The 18,139-nt window shown below is 39.1% G+C and overlaps 1 protein-coding gene across 2 annotated transcripts in view; it reads left to right on the top strand.

The window, feature by feature from the left end:
• Positions 1 to 18,139, top strand: part of LOC129050356 (multiple C2 and transmembrane domain-containing protein 2-like) — a 78,497-nt gene that overhangs the window by 2,854 nt on the left and 57,504 nt on the right. For both annotated transcript variants that reach the window (XM_054532383.1, XM_063716505.1), the window contains exons 2-4: positions 9,539 to 9,681; positions 10,451 to 10,527; positions 11,058 to 11,169. In XM_054532383.1, coding sequence (XP_054388358.1) covers positions 10,484 to 10,527; positions 11,058 to 11,169 — 156 coding nt within the window. In that variant the 5' untranslated portion in view covers positions 9,539 to 9,681; positions 10,451 to 10,483. The remainder of the gene's footprint in view (positions 1 to 9,538; positions 9,682 to 10,450; positions 10,528 to 11,057; positions 11,170 to 18,139) is intronic.

Raw genomic sequence — 18,139 nt, 5'->3', positions numbered from 1 at the left:
TACTGAATTCATCATGTTAATATATTGGCAATATTTTTCTTCTTCTATTTATAAAGTTATAGCAATTGATATTCATAAAAATATTGGATGGGGACTTTTAAAAATAGATTTTGAAGGTCTCTGGTTCATCTTACTTGATGGGTTATAAAGACAAAACCAAAACAGCATTTTAAACAATATTTAATTTGTGTCAAGCCAAAAGAATAAGTAGTAGAAGAGACTGAATATGTCATAGCTTAAGCTGCAGACCTTGAAAGGGGAAGTCTAAGGACAGAAAAAGAGAAGATGTTAGGGGAAGAGTTGGGGGAGGGACTGAGAGTAGGGGGAGGCAGAGGAGGTATGTGGAGTCTGGGATGGTATGGGGTGGGGCTGAGGAAATTCAGGGGGGCTGTGGTGCAGGGAAGAATCTGAAGACCCAGGAGGACCTCCTTCCCCAGTTCCCTAGAGCTGCCTTATGTCTCATTGTTTATCTTCTATGTGTTGCTATAGACTTTATAAATAGTTAAACAAGTTTTAGCAACATTGAAAATTTCAGGTCATTGATTTCACTGTATATTAGTCATTGGAAATTCTTCCAGTAAACTGGGCTTTGGTAAATTGCCTGGAGCTATTGCATCTCATGGTCCATCATGTGCAGACGTTGCCCAAGGTGCCAATGGGATGTTATACATAGTTGGTCCATTTAGAGGAAGGAAGTCAATTGTGTTTGGGAGAGAAGTGCAGGAATAGTTCAATCAGAGTGGGCTAAATGGCAAAACACAGACAGGAAGGCCAGTAGAAGACTGGGGAAGAAACTATTCTGTGGTTGGTATCAAAAACAGCTCTGAGAAGCATGCGGTCCTTATCTGCAAAAGAAAGGTGGGCCATGACATACCTGGCAATGTGCATATTCTGTTTATTTTGGTGGATAAAACCACTGGCTTGGGATTCTGCTAGCTTTGAATCTACCACTATCTTAACTAATATAGATTTTTCTCTGCACAGGAAAAGTTCCTACTTTCTCAGATGACTGAGGAAAAATGCCCTGTAAATTTCCACAATGTCCATTATGGTTTCTGAAGAGGTCAATTAAGAGTGCCGCTCTAGAGCTGAGTAGCTCAGCTCTACTGTAAGAGTCCAGCAGCACCTGTTCAAAACTCAGAAACAACTTTTTTATTTTTATTTTTTTCTGGTGTCAAAGTCAGAATTTGCAGATTCCATCTAAAAGAAGCTCAGGCTTGATTCTTTTCCTAACAAAAAGAGAAGATCCTAAATATGTATATATATTCAGAAGACTATAAATGTATGTGCATAAATAGAATAGTCGCTTACTACTCTTACCCTATTAGATAAAAAATTTAAGATATGCACTTTTTTTTTTTTGAGATGGAGACTCATTCTGTCACCCAGGATGGAGTGCAGTGGCACGATCTCAGCTCACTGCAAGCTCTGCCTCCCAGGTTCATGCCATTCTCCTGCCTCAGCCTCCCAAGTAGCTGGGACTACAGGTGCCCGCCACCATGCCCAGCTAATTTTTTTTTGTATTTTCAGTAGAGACGGGGTTTCACTGTGTTAGCCAGGATGGTCTCGATCTCCTGACCTCGTGATCTGCCTGCCTCATCCTCCCAAAGTGCTGGGATTACAGGTGTGAGCCACCACTCCTGGCCAAGATATGTACTTTTTATATGTTTCCGAATACTATTTTTGCTGTTGGAGTTTCATATATGCAGCACAGTGTCCCTAAAGACCTGGTCAATAATTGTTGACTTGAATTTGAAATTTTAAGCTCTCCCAAAGAAAGTTATCAGATATGCCAAGATGCAAACTTAGTGTAAAAATATGGTGATAATTTTCTTTCATGAGCAAACAACTACTTTGGGAAATACATTTAATTAGAAAACTTTTCAAGCTAAAGACAACATTTCTTTTGGAGAAATTGCGTGGCTAAATTTTATAACTTGGCAAACATGCTTTGCTGATAGCAAATAAGTAAGCTTTTCCTACAAATAATGCTTTTGTATTCAACACAGTGGATTTTTAGTCCACGTTAGGAATGCTAGTTTTTAAAAAATGTTGCATAGTAAGTTGGTACATGTATATGCACAGACATACACATAAAGTGAACATTAAATTGAATCATAGAAATATATTTATGGGCTGGGCATGGTGGCTTATGCCTGTAATCTCAGCACTTTGGGAGTCCGAGGCAGGCAGATCACGAGGTCAGCAGTTCGAGACCAGACTGGCAACCATGGTGAAACCTAGTCTCTACTAAAAATACAAAAATTAGCTGGGCGTGAGGGTGGGCGTCTGTAATCTCACCTACTTGGGAGGCTGAGGCAGGAGAAGTGCTCGAACTCAGAAGGCGGAGAAGGTTGCAGTGAGCCAAGATCATGCCACTGCACTCCAGCCTGAGCCACAGAGCAAGACTCCATCTTGGGGGGAAAAAAAGTATGTATATATATATATATACAATTAATAAGACTGATGTCTTATTAATTGAAGAAAGCAGGTGAATAATACTGTATAAAGACTGATCCCTGTTTATGATAAGTATGTGTGTGCATGTACATTTAAGCATATAAAGTCTAAGTACATATCTGCATATTAACCTTTTCCATAGCTATGAGTTATATCAAAAGAAAAGCAAAGAGAAGTTGTTTGTAATTAGAGCTGCATTATAGGTTCATTTTATTTGCATATGACAATTGTTCTTGAGCCATTCAATGTGATATTGTCTGTTTCTATTTGCCATTTGTATTGGTACCAGCCATGTTCTTCAGAGCACTCTTGAGGTGGTAAGAGTTCCTAAAGATGGTAAGTAAAATGAAGGGGAGATCAAAATCTTCAAATTCTATGGTTCTTAGTGACTCTTTCCTGATGATAGACTTGAGTTGCCATAGGTCCTTACTGAGCTGCCTGTTATTTGTATCAATTATATCTCCAAAGTGCTCTGAAATCCTCAGTGAATACAACAGTAGGTAAAGAAATAGCCAGTCCTTATGAGGACTTAGTGATTTTTAATTTTTATACAGCTCTTTCCTTCTAGGACAGCTCAGATTACTTTATGGAAATTTTCTCAAATCACACGGAATCCCTGTGAGAAGTAAGATAAGGAATTTTTTATCAAACTTAAGAGAATATGATATAATTTTCACACCTTTAGAGGTGGCAATAGAAGAAATACTATAGAAACAAATCAGGGAACATTAACTTGGAAAATTAAAGTAAAATAAATGAATAATTATTGCTGCATGCATTGTCATACACTCTTCCCCTTTATAACTTGAGTAGTAATACTTAATAGCACTAGTGAGGCATTCTCAGCAAATGGCTGAAGCCTGCTATCATTGAAGTATATTGGATCACTCAGTTCTCAAAATAATCCCTTGAAGTTGGTAGTTTTCTATCTTACAAGTGAAGATCTACAGCATAAGGAAATTGAGTAAATGGCCCAAAGTTACACAGTTAGTAAAAGGAAAGCCTGAGATTTTAATTCACCGTGTCTATCTAACTTCAAAATTTATTCATTCATTCATCACATGAGTATAATCCATCTACCAGGCATATTAGGCACCTCTGGGCATTAATCTTACCTTCCAGGAGCTTTTATTTGAAGACATTTAATAATACACTCATAGGTGGTCCAAATAATGTTTTCTATATTTCAATAAATTTGTAAAATATGGAGTAGAAAAGTTTAAGGTTTTTTTATTTTGTTTGTTTAGAGAGACAGGGTCTTGCTCTGTTAGCCAGGTTACAGTGCAGTGGCATAATCCTAGCTCACCCTAAACTCAAAATCTTGGGCTCTAGCAGTTCTCCTGCATCAGTTTCCTGAGTAGCTAGGACCACAAGCACATGCAACCACAACTAGCTAATTTTTTGAAGCAACTTTTTTTTTTTTTTTTTTTTTTTTTCTGGTGGAGATGGGGTCTCGCCGTGTCACACAGGCTGGTCTCAAACTCCTGGCCTCAAGTGATCCTCCTGCTTTGGCCTCTCAAAGTGCTGGGATTTATAGGCATGAGCCACTGCATCCAGCCTGTCATTTGTCTGTACTGCATTTCTTAGCATAGTTTAATATTTTATGCTATATTATGAAAGTTCTAGGCTAGGAAATAGTAAGCAGTTTTTCTTTTTTCTTTCTTGTTTTTATTTTTCTTTTCTTTTTTTTTTTTTTTGAGATGGAGTCTCCCTCTGCTGCCCAGGCTGGAGTGCAGTGGCACAATCTTGGCTCACAGCAAGCTCCGCCTCCCGGGCTCACGCAATTCTCCTGCCTCAGCCCCCCGAGTAGCTGGGACTACAGGCGCCCGCCACCGCGCCCGGCTAATTTTTTGTATTTTTAGTAGAGACGGGGTTTCATCGTGTTAGCCAGGATGGCCTCGATCTCCTGAACTCATGATCCACCTGCCTCAGCCTCCCAAAGTGCTGGGATTACAGGCGGCCACAGCGGCTGGCCAATAGTAAGCAGCTTTTCTAAATGGTTTGGATCACATACCCTTTCCCGTCCGCGGGGTGTCTCTCGAGATGAAGTTCTATGGAAGTGCTTTTTAGGGCACTTTGCAAAACCTTGAGTAGGTCCTTCTTGTGGTCTGGTCCCAGCTTTCTCCTCAGTCCTCAACTCCCTGTTGCTATATTTTCTCAGTTATAAGGTTTCCTAGCTTTACCTTCTTTCTTCATTCTAAATTATAAGCTGCTGTCGGATTTATATTTCTAAACCTTGGCTCCAAACACTTTACCCTGCTGCTCATGAGTGAAACTGAATTTCCTTCCCTCTTCATACTAAAATAATTCCAGATGAGCCAAAGGCTTAAGTGGTGTAAAAAAAAAAGAAAGACTATAAAATCAGTGGAAGAAAACATAGCTGAATTAATTGAAAATTTTGTGGTGACAGGCTGGGCGTGGTGGCTCACGCCTGTAATCTCAGCCTTTGGGAGGCCAAGGCGGGTGGATCACAAGTTCAGGAGATAGAGACCATCCTGGCTAACATGGTGAAACCCCATCTCTACTAAAAATACAAAAAATTAGCCAGGCGTGGCGGCGGGCGCCTGTGGTCCCAGCCACTTGGGAGGCTGAGGCAGGAGAATGGCGTGAAGCCAGGAGGTGGAGCTTGCTGTGAGCCCGAGATCGCGCCACTGTGCTCCAGCCTGGGTGACAGAGGGAGGCTCCGTCTCAAAACAAACAAACAAACAAACAAAAAACCATTTGTAGTGACAACATTGCTTCTAAACAGGATGTTAAACTACAAAGCCATAAATACAACTTAGGAAAATTTGATGAAATAAAAATGAAAATCACTTATTACCAGAAATAACGTAAGTCTCAACAAATTCCGACAAGACTTATAGTCAATGGCTGATTGACTTCCATAATAAAGGGGCTCATTTAAATCCATAAGCAAAGGACAAAATCATAGGCCCTTCATATTCATTTCTCCAGCAGTTTCATTGTTAAAATATTCCTCTGAATATCATCACTTACAGACTCCAAGATAATTATAGAAGGATGTCTATTGCAGTATTGTTTGTACTAGTTAATAAAAGCAGAAAAGATATTAATATCCATTATTTAGTAACTAGTTACATAAACTAACACAATGCAGTTAGTTTTTTAAAAAACAGTGGATCTATATTGCTGGTATGAGCAGAGCTCCAAGGAATGTTAATTGTGAAAGCACGAGTCCACTAAAAACAGCTCTTATATATTTTTTTCCTGTAAAATGCCCAAGAAACTATTTATGGTGGGTATATTAGACAAATGAGAATCAGCGAACCAGTACTAGGGTAGAGATTTTACTTTTCATCCCTTTCAGAGTTGTGTGCCTATACTACCTTTCTTAAAAATTAAAAAAAAACAAGTGAAGAGGAAAATAAAACACCTGTATTTATTACAGATTATAAACTGAACTGCTTATTTTGCTTTTATAGGGTACTTGGGCCTCTGACTCAAATCTGTTTTTTACAATTTTATTTCTCATTATATGTTCTTCCCTCAATCTCTGGATGGATTGAAATGCATGCTCGGCACCACACCACTCTAGACATTTTGGGTCTCCTTCTCTCCTTCACTATTTTTTTTTTTTTTTTTTGAGATGGAGTCTTGCTCTGTCGCCCAGGCTGGAGTGCAGTGGCATGATCTTGGCTCACTGCAAGCTCTGCCTCCCAGGTTCACGCTATTCTCCTGCCTCCACCTCCTGAGTAGCTGGGACTACAGGCACCCGCCACCATGCCCGGCTAATTTTTTTTTTTTTTTTTTTTGTATTTTTAGTAGAGACGGGGGTTTCACTGTGTTAGCCAGGATAGTCTCAATCTCCTGACCTTGTGATCCACCAGCCTCGGCCTTCCAAAGTGCTGGGATTACCGGCATGAGCCACCACGCCGGGCTCCCAGGTTCACTTCTGTTGGGACACTTCTGTCTTGGACTTCGTGGTATATTTCTGGGTTGCCTGCTGCCCCTTAGGTGAAGAAGAGCAGGATCTGGGATGAATGCACTTTGTAACCTCCTGGAGTGCTCAGCACGGAGCCATGCTCAGAAATGGCCAGAAGCTGTTTGTGGCACATTAGCATGCCTGACAGATGCAGCATCGAGGGAGACTTGATGACCCGTGGTGTCAGTGAGCAAGAGTAGAAACAAGGGCTGTCACACATAGTCATTAGGAAGGGAAGTGGGTGCAACATTTTTAGAGGACTGATGACTGGCTGTTAGTTTTGCTCAGCATATACATGTGTGGGTGTATATATATATATATATATGTACTGCTGTGTGTTTGGAATGGAGCAGGACACTCAGGCCATGAATGCATAACATCTTGATAATCAGTCTACGTCTGAGGCTGAGGGACTCCTTCAGGTCCAAATGGCAGAACTGGTGACTGCCCCAGAATAGAGGCACTGTCTCTGGACTCCTGGCTTCATTCTCCTCACCGAGTACCACACTACTACAAGAGCCTCATTGTGTCTGAAGCTCCCAGTGAACAAGGTTAAAGTCCACCCATTCAGGTGTCACTCATCATTTGTATAATCTGGGAGTTGCATTCCTGAGTGGCCGACCCCTTTTCAGAAGCTGCCTAGTTGAGATGTCACTTCTCTGACAGTGAGGCACTTAAGCTCAGAGAGAAAATCACAATGTGCTCCCCCCCGTCAAATTTTCCCTAACAATTAACGCGGCACTAACTTGACACCCTCTTTCCTTGTTTGGCTTTGTAAACCCCGGTCCCTTTTCCTATTAATTCCAGACATCAATATTTTCTTTCACACAACTGCCACCATTCACGCATGGAACAGTTTGAACATTATGTAGTTGTCAAAATGCCTGGGGATTACCCAGTATGCCTTGCCTGTGAGAAACTGACACCACCGAGGCCTAGTTTTGAGATGATTATTTTGAGAGTACGCTGACAAGCATGAAGACCTGATCCCAGAGTGGTAATTTCATTTAATTAAAGGCCTCTTTTTATTATAGTTTTCCCCCACTTTTTGATATATATCAGAATGATTGTGAAAGTCAGCCTCGCCAGAGGTGTTCTCTTTTGCTGTAAGAGGGTGGGGGTGGGGGTGGGTGGATCGCACTGTCACTAGTGAGCATTTCACTGAATGGCTGTGAATGCATTCATGTTTACTGTTCTTCTCAGAACTGCCCCTGAACACAGCATGTGTGTGTGTGTGCGTGCGTGCACATGTGCATGTCCAAGTTTAAAATACAGACTGATGGGCTTCTACTCCTATGCTATCAAACTTAAAATGTGAGATTTGACTATGTATATGTGTATATTTGCAGCTGATTTAATTTTTGTTTAAAGTTAGTACCCTTGCAATACTGGAAGGCTGACTTCTCAAAATTGTGCCTTTACTTAGTCTAGTAAGGCTTTAAACCATGGCTGCTATTTTACTTCATAGCGATGTTAATTTCAGTTCAAATACCTGGGAAATGTAGTGCATTGCATTTTCAGTAATATTTAGTACTGGAGCTAAATAGAAATATTAAAAGGAGCTGAAAAAATAAAAGATTGAAGTGATAATGCATGATGGATATTAATAATTTGATAAATGTTGTGACAGAGTAGCCTAAGTAACTTTTGATATAATATTGTTAGACTATATTGGCTTGAGGTTGATATCAGCAATTCATTTCAATAAATATTCTGGGGACCTACCTTGGGTACTGTCCAAGGCACAGGGGAGATATCAGTGAACAGACTGGGGCTGTTGGTCTTTGTATGCTTATTCACTGTGCCGTGTTTCAAAATTAACTATAGTATCATAACTCCCCAAGTTAGATTTTCTTTCTTTGTAGCGTTATCAGCTGGCCTTCATTTATTTCCTCATTAAGGAGATTGCTCATTCATTTGTGCCTTCTTCACCCACTGTTCACTAGGTAGTAATGAACAAGTGTATTCCAAGCATTGTAGCATGAGACGCACATGCATGTAACACACACACAATACACAATTCATGTATTATGTTTGGGGCATTTTTTTAACTTTGATTGATCTGAAAAGCGTGGAGGAGGGTCTGCCATCAGCCCTTCTTTTTGCTTTGGGCAGAGTAACTGGAGGGACATTATTAATTTTTTTTTTTTTTTTTTTTTTTTTTACGGAGTCTCGCTCTATCGCCCAGGCTGGAGCGCAGTGGCGCCATCTCAGCTCACTGCAAGCTCCGCCTCCCAGATTCACGCCATTCTCCTGCCTCAGCCTCCCCAGTAGCTGGGACTACAGGCACCTGCCACCATGCCTGGCTAATTTTTTTGTATTGTTAGTAGAGATGGGGTTTCACCATGTTAGCCAGGATGGTCTCGATCTCCTGATCTCGTGAATCCGCCCACCTCGGCCTCCCAAAGTGCTGGGATTACAGGCGTGAACCACTGTGCCCGGCCCTTTTGGCGTCTGTTTCAAAGTTCCCAGGGAGGAGCCGGGCGGGTCAGCGGTGTCGGCGCTGAGGCCAGGTGAGGGCCTGGCTGATGTGGAGTTCAGCTGGCCTGGCGGAGACAATGTTGGCTGCTTTAGTGCAGGGGTGGGGAGGCAGCAAAGAATGGCAACTTTGTCAATTTAATCTCTATGCCTCCAGTTTCACTTGTAGCCCCATTGTGCCTTGTTTAGAGCCAGTGATTCCAGAGATTTATTTATTATGATTATATTTTCAAGTACAGGATTCTGTTGAATCAGCCATCTGGTGAAATGTTTGAAACTGATTTCTTTCACTTTTCATTGACTTGCTGTGGTTCCTAGGAGGGGTGGCTTCTCTCCAGGACTTCTGACCCTGTTAGCTGGTGCTGGTGGATTTTACTTCTTGAATTTTTGCGAGTAGTATAGGGGTGACCTACCCACAATGAAACAAAACAAAAATGTTCAAGGAGCCCATTTATATTCTACCACTAAAGGGAAAAAAGAATCATTCATTTACCCCAAATTGTTTTATGTCTCCCTCCATCCTCCACCTTTGAGGCCTTTAATCTCTGTGCAGGGAGACATTAGCCTGGGGAGTAGGGAAAGGATCTTTATTTAATGAAGGTCCCAGGCTTTTACATGTATTTTTAAATTCTGTCTTGTTTCCTTTTTCTTTTAAAGGCACAAGTGATCCTTATGTGAAATTTAAGCTGACTGGGAAGGTGCTGTACAAAAGTAAAGTCATATATAAGAACTTGAACCCAGTTTGGGATGAGATAGTTGTATTGCCAATACAAAGCCTTGATCAAAAGCTACATGTGAAGGTAATCACAGACGGCTTTTAAATCTGCTCCTTTATTAAAAACATTTCTCAGCAGTTTCTCATGTCCTCTTAGAAGTGAACTTGCCAAAATTAATTATTTTATTAGACCAGATTTAAAATGTTAATATAGGAGAAATTCCTTATACTGTTTGTTGAAACTCTATGTTTCTCTTCAATGAGATGTACTCGAGTGAAAATAATATCTATCTATATACATTGATTGTATTTAAATCTACCAAATGTGGAAGAATTATTACTGGTAGTGCCATGGCGACAAGTACTAAAGCCTTTCTCATTAGGAATATCTTTATGCTTAACAGAGCTTCAAGCCACCAGTTGTAAGCACCAATTACTACAACATCTGGGTTAAAACTGCATGAGTTGAGTGCAGGATGAGATTGCTATAGAAAATTTAGCAAATTTCTATTTAATTGGCAGATCTGCTCACTGTGGAAAATGCTAAATTTTAATGACAGGCTATTTAAACTACAGAGCGTGGTCCATTGTGCATAACATTTCAATGGGTATAAATACTGCCTTAAAAGAAATTGTTGCTGTTATTTTGATCATAGTAGGCAAAATGGGCAAGATTGAATAATTTTGTTCTCTGCATTGGCTTGACTAAATTTCTCTTTAACTATACTATGCAAAGTATTTCAGGATCTGAAAGAGTGATTTCAAAATTTCCAACCTATTGCATTTGTTAATAATTTGATAAACTCGGTTGTTTTACTATAATAATGTGTTATTGACCTCTGCCCTCTTTGTAGGTATATGATTGAGATTTAACCACATCTGATTTCATGGGTCCTGCATTTGTCATTCTCAGTGATCTTGAGCTTAACAGGTACCGTAGTTTTACTTTGTAATTGTTATTGATGAATTTTAGAGGGAACTCATGATAATGTTAAATGGTGCTGTTGAGGTCAAATGACAAAAACATCATATCTGAACAAATGAAAGAGAGCTTTAAAGTGTTATAACTCTCAGTGTATTTTTAAGGATTTTTGCTTTCTAGGTGCCAAATATATTTGTCAGATGTTAAGTATTTTATAATGCAAAGTGTGTATTGGATTTCATACTTTCATTTGTTAATACTCAATTTCATTAACCTTACTTAAAATTAAAACAAGTGTTTACATTTTATTTGGGTGGTAGGGGAGGGGGGTCAGTTAACCAACTGTTGAATTAAACAATGCCAAACAGGTTCTCTACCCTGAATATAATTGTTTTATTTTCACTAAATTTTGTGCTTTCTTAACATTGTGTCTAATCCTTATTCAGAGGTAGGAGACTTTTACCATAAGCTCCTGATGCGTGTAGGTCAATACAATCCTGTAATACATGGTAGCATTATTTGTTGCTTTTTGCTTTTAGAACAACTGAACATATTTTAAAACTGGAAGATCCAAACAGTTTAGAAGATGACATGGGAGTGATCATCTTAAATTTGAACCTAGTGGTAAAACAGGGTGATTTCAAGAGACATGTGAGTATCTTTTGAAACGGCTCATTTTGTCCTGTGTAAGCAGCTCATTGCAAGTGTCCTTTGATAGCTAGCAGATGACTGATTATTTTTGCAATTATTTTAGGGGGGTGAAACATATTATGGAGTCTTAAAATATCTGTTTTTTAATACAGTGCTATTTTTTGAAGCACTGGAAAGGAAACTCATTAAGGAATTATTTCTTTTGTGTTATTAAGATGACTGGGCATACATTTGCAGCATTTTGATTTCTTCTTTCTTTTTTTACTTTTAGCTACCAAGTTTTCCATTGGGAGTTCTTTTGAGAAGATACAAATTTTAATGTTCACTGGTCTAGTACATGGAAATTTCTAGTTGATATAGTACCTATCAAAGATGTCTGTAACATCAGTGAAGCATTAGGTTTTGTCACAATATGATTGGGACTCTTCTTATGAGCAAAAATGTGGATACAAATCATAATCTTATTTTATTTGGGATTATATTTTATAATTCTAAGGCTATACTAGAACAAAAGCATCTTTGATTATGACTTATTTGAAAAGTATTTTTAAAGCCAATTAAAGTACCTGCTTTTTAAGATGTGTTATAATTTAGCATGTTTATAGTCCAATGTAAAAATATAAAACCTATTTATAATTAGGTCTCCAGTAATGCTTCTTGAATTGAGGCAGTGGGGTGGATGGGGAGAATATTTTTCATTTTGACATCACTTAACGCTTTTAGTTGTAGTTTTTCATGATGAAAATCATGACTGATTTACTAGTAAACTCATAGAAGATAGGTTAAAGCAGTAGGAAAACTGTAGTGTGACTTTTCAATTGCCTTTTCAAAGACTCAACTAAATATCTGCTATTTTTAATTTGAATTCCTTTTATTACTTGCTTTTCAAAAGTGGCATTGTCGACACTTGGGACCTCATTAAAAGAGATATTTTAGTGTTAAAATGTCTTAAATTAATGTTGAAAATAAAAGCATTTTTTCTCATTCCACCTAAAGAAGGAGGGATTTTCTTTAGCTTCTTAGTCTTGACAGCATTGCTGCTGCATCTATGACTCTGGGTTCAGTGTCAGTGTGTAGAGTAGGTGACTGGTGACTTCAGCTGGGGGCCAGGTTATAGCACGTAATGTAAATAGGTATCATTTGTCATGTGGTTGACAACTTGCCAGCTGTTATCTTCAAAAAATTTCTTATATATTCAAGTGAGGTTTCTAAACGTAATTGATTTCTCCATGAAAATAGCTGCATATTCAAATGACTGCCTTTGTGAATTTTTCTATAGCATATTAGATTATGTTTAACAGTAATATTTACACTTAAAAGATATTCAATATTGCCAAAATTTGGAGTTTTAACATAATGCCATTTTAGTTTCAATTTATTTCAAATTGCAGAATAGTTAATACTAGATACAGCTTGGAGTTGATTTTGTAAAAGATCTCAAAGAGACTATCTTTTCAGGGCTTAAGAACACCACAGTTTCCTCTTAATGTGGGCCTGGTTTCCTCTGACTCCCTCACCTCTCATGTTGAAGACTTTGTCAGAATATCTGTGCTGTCCGCTCACTCGTGTGCTTCCTTATTTTCTTTGGTCTTTGTCTGGCAGAAGCCTAGTATACAATATATTGATAATACATATACACACAAATGTATTTTTATCCCCATATATATACACACACACACATATTTATCTCCATATATATATACACACATATATATTTATCTCCATATATACACACATATTTATCTCCTATATATACACACGTATTTATCTTCATATATATACATACGTACGTATTTATCTCCATATATACACATATATTTATATATACAAACATATATTTATCTCCATATATACATACACATACACATAGATTTATCTCCATAAATGTGGATATGGAGATAAATATATATGTATGTGTATATATATGGACACATGTATATACACATCCATATATACATATATACACACATATATGAATACATATATATACACATATGGAGATAAATGTATATTATATATATATATAATGGAAATATAGAAAACTCTGCCTAGTCTTTCCTGTTCTGATTGGTAGTTTTTTTTCCATTTATATATTTGATCAAAGAAAATTAATTGAGGAACACTTTATTCTGGGCCATGTGTGGTTATTCAGCTAACAGTGCACATTGTGAGCCCTTGGGGTATAATAGATTATCAGAATCTTAGTTCTTTTCATTGAGTTTGAGTTAATCATTAAAACATTTTTATATTGGTGATTTTAAGTGAGAATGACTAGCACTTGGGACTGGAAATCAGTAGATTATTTGAATGAGATAATTTGTTTATAAATTTCCATTATAATTTAAACTCTGGTTCAGAGATTTCTGTTTAGATTCTCAGCTCTTTATCCATTTTTCTTCCAATCATCTTTGAGGTAGGCTTTGTTGCTTTAGAACCAAGCTGACAAAAATCTCAGTATGTGCAAAATGTTTATGAATTTACCCTTGTGTCCAGGGACTTAAATGTATATGAGAATGGTGCAGGCAGAAGGGAAGACACTGGCTGGAAGGCTGACAGTTCTGTGTTTTTGCATAGCAAAAATTAAAAAAATAGTAGCTAAAATTATGAGCTCTATTCTCAGACTGCCTGGGTTTGAATCCTAGCTCCACCAGTGGTCTGGTGAATGAAAATAATTATTTAAACTCTCTAAGCTGTAACTTCCTCATATGTGAAACAAGGATAAAAAGGGTGTCTGTTTTATAGGGTTGTGAAGATTGAAATTATCAAATATGGTGCTTGGAATTGGGTAGAAACACTCAATATATGGTAGTTGGTAGCACTGTAGGAAGTGAATAGGAATAGTCATTTTCCGTTAATTTCTTTACATGCTTTATCTTGTATAGTTGTTATAAAAAATCAAGTAAGGCCAGGCGCAGTGGCTCATGCCTGTAATCCCAGCACTTTGGGAGGCCGAGGTGGGGGGATCACGAGGTCAGGAGATCAAGACCATCCTGGCTAACATGGTGAAACCCCGTCTCTACTAAAAAATACAAAAAATTAGCCGGGCGTGGTGGCCAGCGCCTGTAGTCCCAGCTACTCGGGAGGCTGAGGCAGGAGAATGGCGTGAACCCGGGAGGTGGAGCTTGCAGTGAGCCGAGATTGAGACACTGCACTCCAGCCTGGGTGACAGAGCAAGACTCCATCTCAAAAAGAAAAAAAAAATCAAATGAGTTACTATCCGTCAAAGGGCCCTAAATGGCCCTGTGTACCTGAAAGATGGTAATTAATTTTGGTGGTTGGTTTGGGTGAAAAGATCTGTCACTGTTCCGGGAAAATACGCAAAAAACCCCCCCACCAAAAACCTTGATATTAATATCCAGTAGCACCACTGCACTCCAGCCTGGGCGACAGAGCGAGACTCCGTCTCAAAAAAAAAAAAAAAAGTTTCTGTAACCACCCAAAGCAGTGAAGTTTCCCAGAATGCTTTGGTGGAGCCTGACAAAGCAGTGTTTTCTCATTTATTGATTCTGCCGCTGCACTGAAACACTGGTACTGCACAACCATAACCATCTTTAGTTAGGGCGCTTTGGTCTGTGGAAGAGCACTGGCAGTTTGTGGAAGAACATAAAGGCTAGAAAGAAAAATAGTGAGCTGGGAGAATAGTGGCATCTAGGGAGGACAGGAGAGGTTATGGAAGAATGGCCAAAGGAATGAGGAGGGATAGAAAAAATGTTGACGGCCTGGATAAAGTCATCAAAAATATGAAGGGAACAGAAGATCCCGGAGAGCAGTATTTATATGTACACTTCAGAGCTGTGTCTTAGAACTGAGCTGTTTGTCTTTTTTTGCTTTTTTGCCATCATGGTAGTTTCGCGAATTTGACTTCAGTGCCCTGGGTGCAGGGACGTAATACATGCCCATCCTGAGTGTATATATTTAATAAAATCCTAGATAAATAAAGTTCACTTTATTTACTTTTGAAAGCTACTTATGCTCTTATTCAAGGTATGCAAGTTATATTTTGCTAGAAATTTCAATTATGTTGACTTTTTGCTTCTGAGAATGTGCAGTTTTAAAGAGAAAAGTCAGGTGGTGTCTAATTTGGCTTATGGAAATGGAGACTTTATAGACACTTGATTAACAATCTGTAAAAGTGTTAAAAGACCCTGGTCGGCCTATCTTTTGGTATTTTTAAACTATAAGGTTCTAGTTCAGGATTTCCACATTGTATTTAATATTATGTAATAATTTGACATAAGGAAGATTACTTAGCTATGAGTATTGAAAATTTTACTCGTCCTAAGTAATGTATTACCTAAAAATATCATTGGCTTTTTCTTATAATAACTTAGAATCTAGAATCTTTTTCTTATAATAACTTTAGGTAACTGCTTCTTAATGCCATAAATTTATGATTTTGCATCACCCAAAATGTTCCTGAATGGCCTTTGTAGATTATTTTTTCAACTGTTTTCATTTTTATTTTATTTTATTTTATTTTATTTATTTTTATTATTATTATTATTATTGTTATTATTATACTTTAGGTTTTATGGTACATGTGCGCAATGTGCAGGTAAGTTACATATGCGTACATGCGCCATGCTGGTGCGCTGCACCCACTAACTCGTCATCTAGCATTAGGTATATCTCCCAATGCTATCCCTCCCCCCTCCCCCACTGTTTTCTAACTATTCTGTCCTGGATTTCAACATAGTAAATACAATGAGATTGTCTTTAAAAATAGGTTCAGGTTTCACCCAAAAGCTTTTTAAAATGGGCATTTAAATAAGAATTGGGAATTTGATTTAATAGGGTTGAGTTAGACACCTAGTTCTCTTTATGTATTTACTATATACAATCTTTGGTGTGACTAGATCTGTTTCCAAACCTTATTTCTGTCTTTTCTAATTTGTGTAACAATTAGAGAGCTAAAAAATATTAACAATGGTTATTTATCTCACATCAAATAGTCTAATATAAAGAAAAAAAAGCAATGATAAAAAATGGCTTTGACAAATTACTGATTGTGTTCAGAAACTTTGCACATATTCTCTCTATCTCACACACACACACACACCACACCCCTTGGCTATTATTTGGGTGTGTATAGGTGTTGTCTCTGACTACAATGGCTATTTGGTTATGGATTTTCTTTACTTTAGATGCATTTTCACTGAGATAAGTACATACTCTTACATAACCTCTCTTTTGACCACTGTTGTGTGTATCAATATGTCTGCTGTCTAAAGTAAGAAACATGACCTATACTAGCGTAACTTTTTTTTCTGTATGAAATTAATTAACTAGTAGTGCCCATTGTTGGCCTGTTTGGTTTTATATTGTTTTATTCTGGTTCCTCTCTGTTATTGCAAAGGCTGACCTCTGCAAGCTACATTCTCTAGGCACTCCTATCACCAGGTCTCCACCTGGCTACGTGCAATGAGAGGACAGTCATAGAATTTGGAGGGACTCAATCATGCTTCCCCTCTCCCTCTCCCCCTTCCCATCTCTACTTCTCCCTTCCTACTCCCTCCTCCCCCTCCCCTCCCCTCTCGCCCTCCTACTCCCCCTCCCCTCCTATGCTCCCTCTCCTCCTTCCCCTTCTCCCTCTCCCCTTCTCCCTTCCCCCTCCCCCTTACCCTCTCCCCCCTCCCTCCCTTCTCTCCCTCTTCCCCTCCTCTCTCTCCTGAATGGCCTTTGTAGATTCTTTCCCTCTCCCCCTCACCCCTCCCCCTTCCCCTCTCTCCCCTACTCCTCTCTCCTCCTCCCCTTCCCTTCTCTTCCCCTCCCTTCTCTCCCTCTTCCCCTCCCGTCTCTCCCTCTTCCCTTCTCCTCTCTCCCTCTTCCCCTCCCCTCTCTCCCTCTTCCCCTCCCCTCTCTCCCTCTTCCCCTCCCCTCTCTCCCTCTTCCCCTCCCCTCTCTCCCTCTTCCCCTCCCCTCTCTCCCTCTTCCCCTCCCCTCTCTCCCTCTTCCCCTCCCCTCTCTCCCTCTTCCCCTCCCCTCTCCCTCTTCCCCTCCCCTCTCTCCCTCTTCCCCTCCCCTCTCTCCCTCTTCCCCTCCCCTCTCTCCCTCTTCCCCTCCCGTCTTCCCCCACCACTTCTCCTCTCCCTCCTCTCTCCTCTCTCCTCTCTCTCTGTCGCCCCCTCTCTCAAATGAACTGTTCTGTGTCCAGAGTCCAGGTGGCAACCAGGAGGAAGTTTTCTGATTGCTTTGTCTGTAGTCATGTATTTTGGGGTTGAAAAGGAGCTACTCAAAGATGCCACTTCTGTCGTCTTCTAGGTAAATGCACTCTCTCACTGTCCCACTTTCTCTAATTGAACTCACATGTCTTATTTCTGTGTCAGCCCAGGAAGTAGTATAAGAAAAACCCTCTTGCAGGAGGAAATATGGTCCATTTGAGGGATTAAAAGAAGTGTGTTGTATCTGGAATTATTCCTCAATTAATAAAGTGCTTTTTGTTTGTTGTACTGTTTTTTTGTTTTCATACATTCTTAACTGAATTCAAATGCCCACTCCTAGTAACAACTTTTGCCTTTTTATTTTCTTGGTTAAACTCAAAGGACTGGAGACTTGCATACTCAAAACAGCCACATTTGTCTATGTGCTTATACACCTATCACTGTTTGCTTGTCTGTTTTCCATCTATGATCTAATGTAGCTAATCTATCTACCTGTCTCTATCTGTCATCTACCTCTATTTCATCTGTCATCAATCAATCAATCTAAATGTGGCACCGCACTGACCCACTGCTGAATGTCTTAACCTTGATCCTTCTGATGTCTTATTATGAAGTCGAGGTCAGTGTTAACCTGGACAGAATGACTTCTAGAGGATTTTCTCCTTCCAGGAAACTGTAGCCATGTTTAGGTGAAGCTATCAATTTATCAGAACTTTCAAAGCTTGTATGTACTCCATACCAGAGGGACAGAGGGACTGTCTTCCTTAACATCTCATCAAATCTCTCCTCTCAATTATGTTCGACTCAAT

The sequence above is a fragment of the Pongo abelii genome, chromosome 16 (genome assembly GCF_028885655.2).
Source record: "Pongo abelii isolate AG06213 chromosome 16, NHGRI_mPonAbe1-v2.0_pri, whole genome shotgun sequence".
Classification (NCBI taxonomy): domain Eukaryota; kingdom Metazoa; phylum Chordata; class Mammalia; order Primates; family Hominidae; genus Pongo; species Pongo abelii.
Note: the sequence above shows the minus strand (reverse complement) of the source record. Positions and strands in the feature narration are given on the sequence as shown.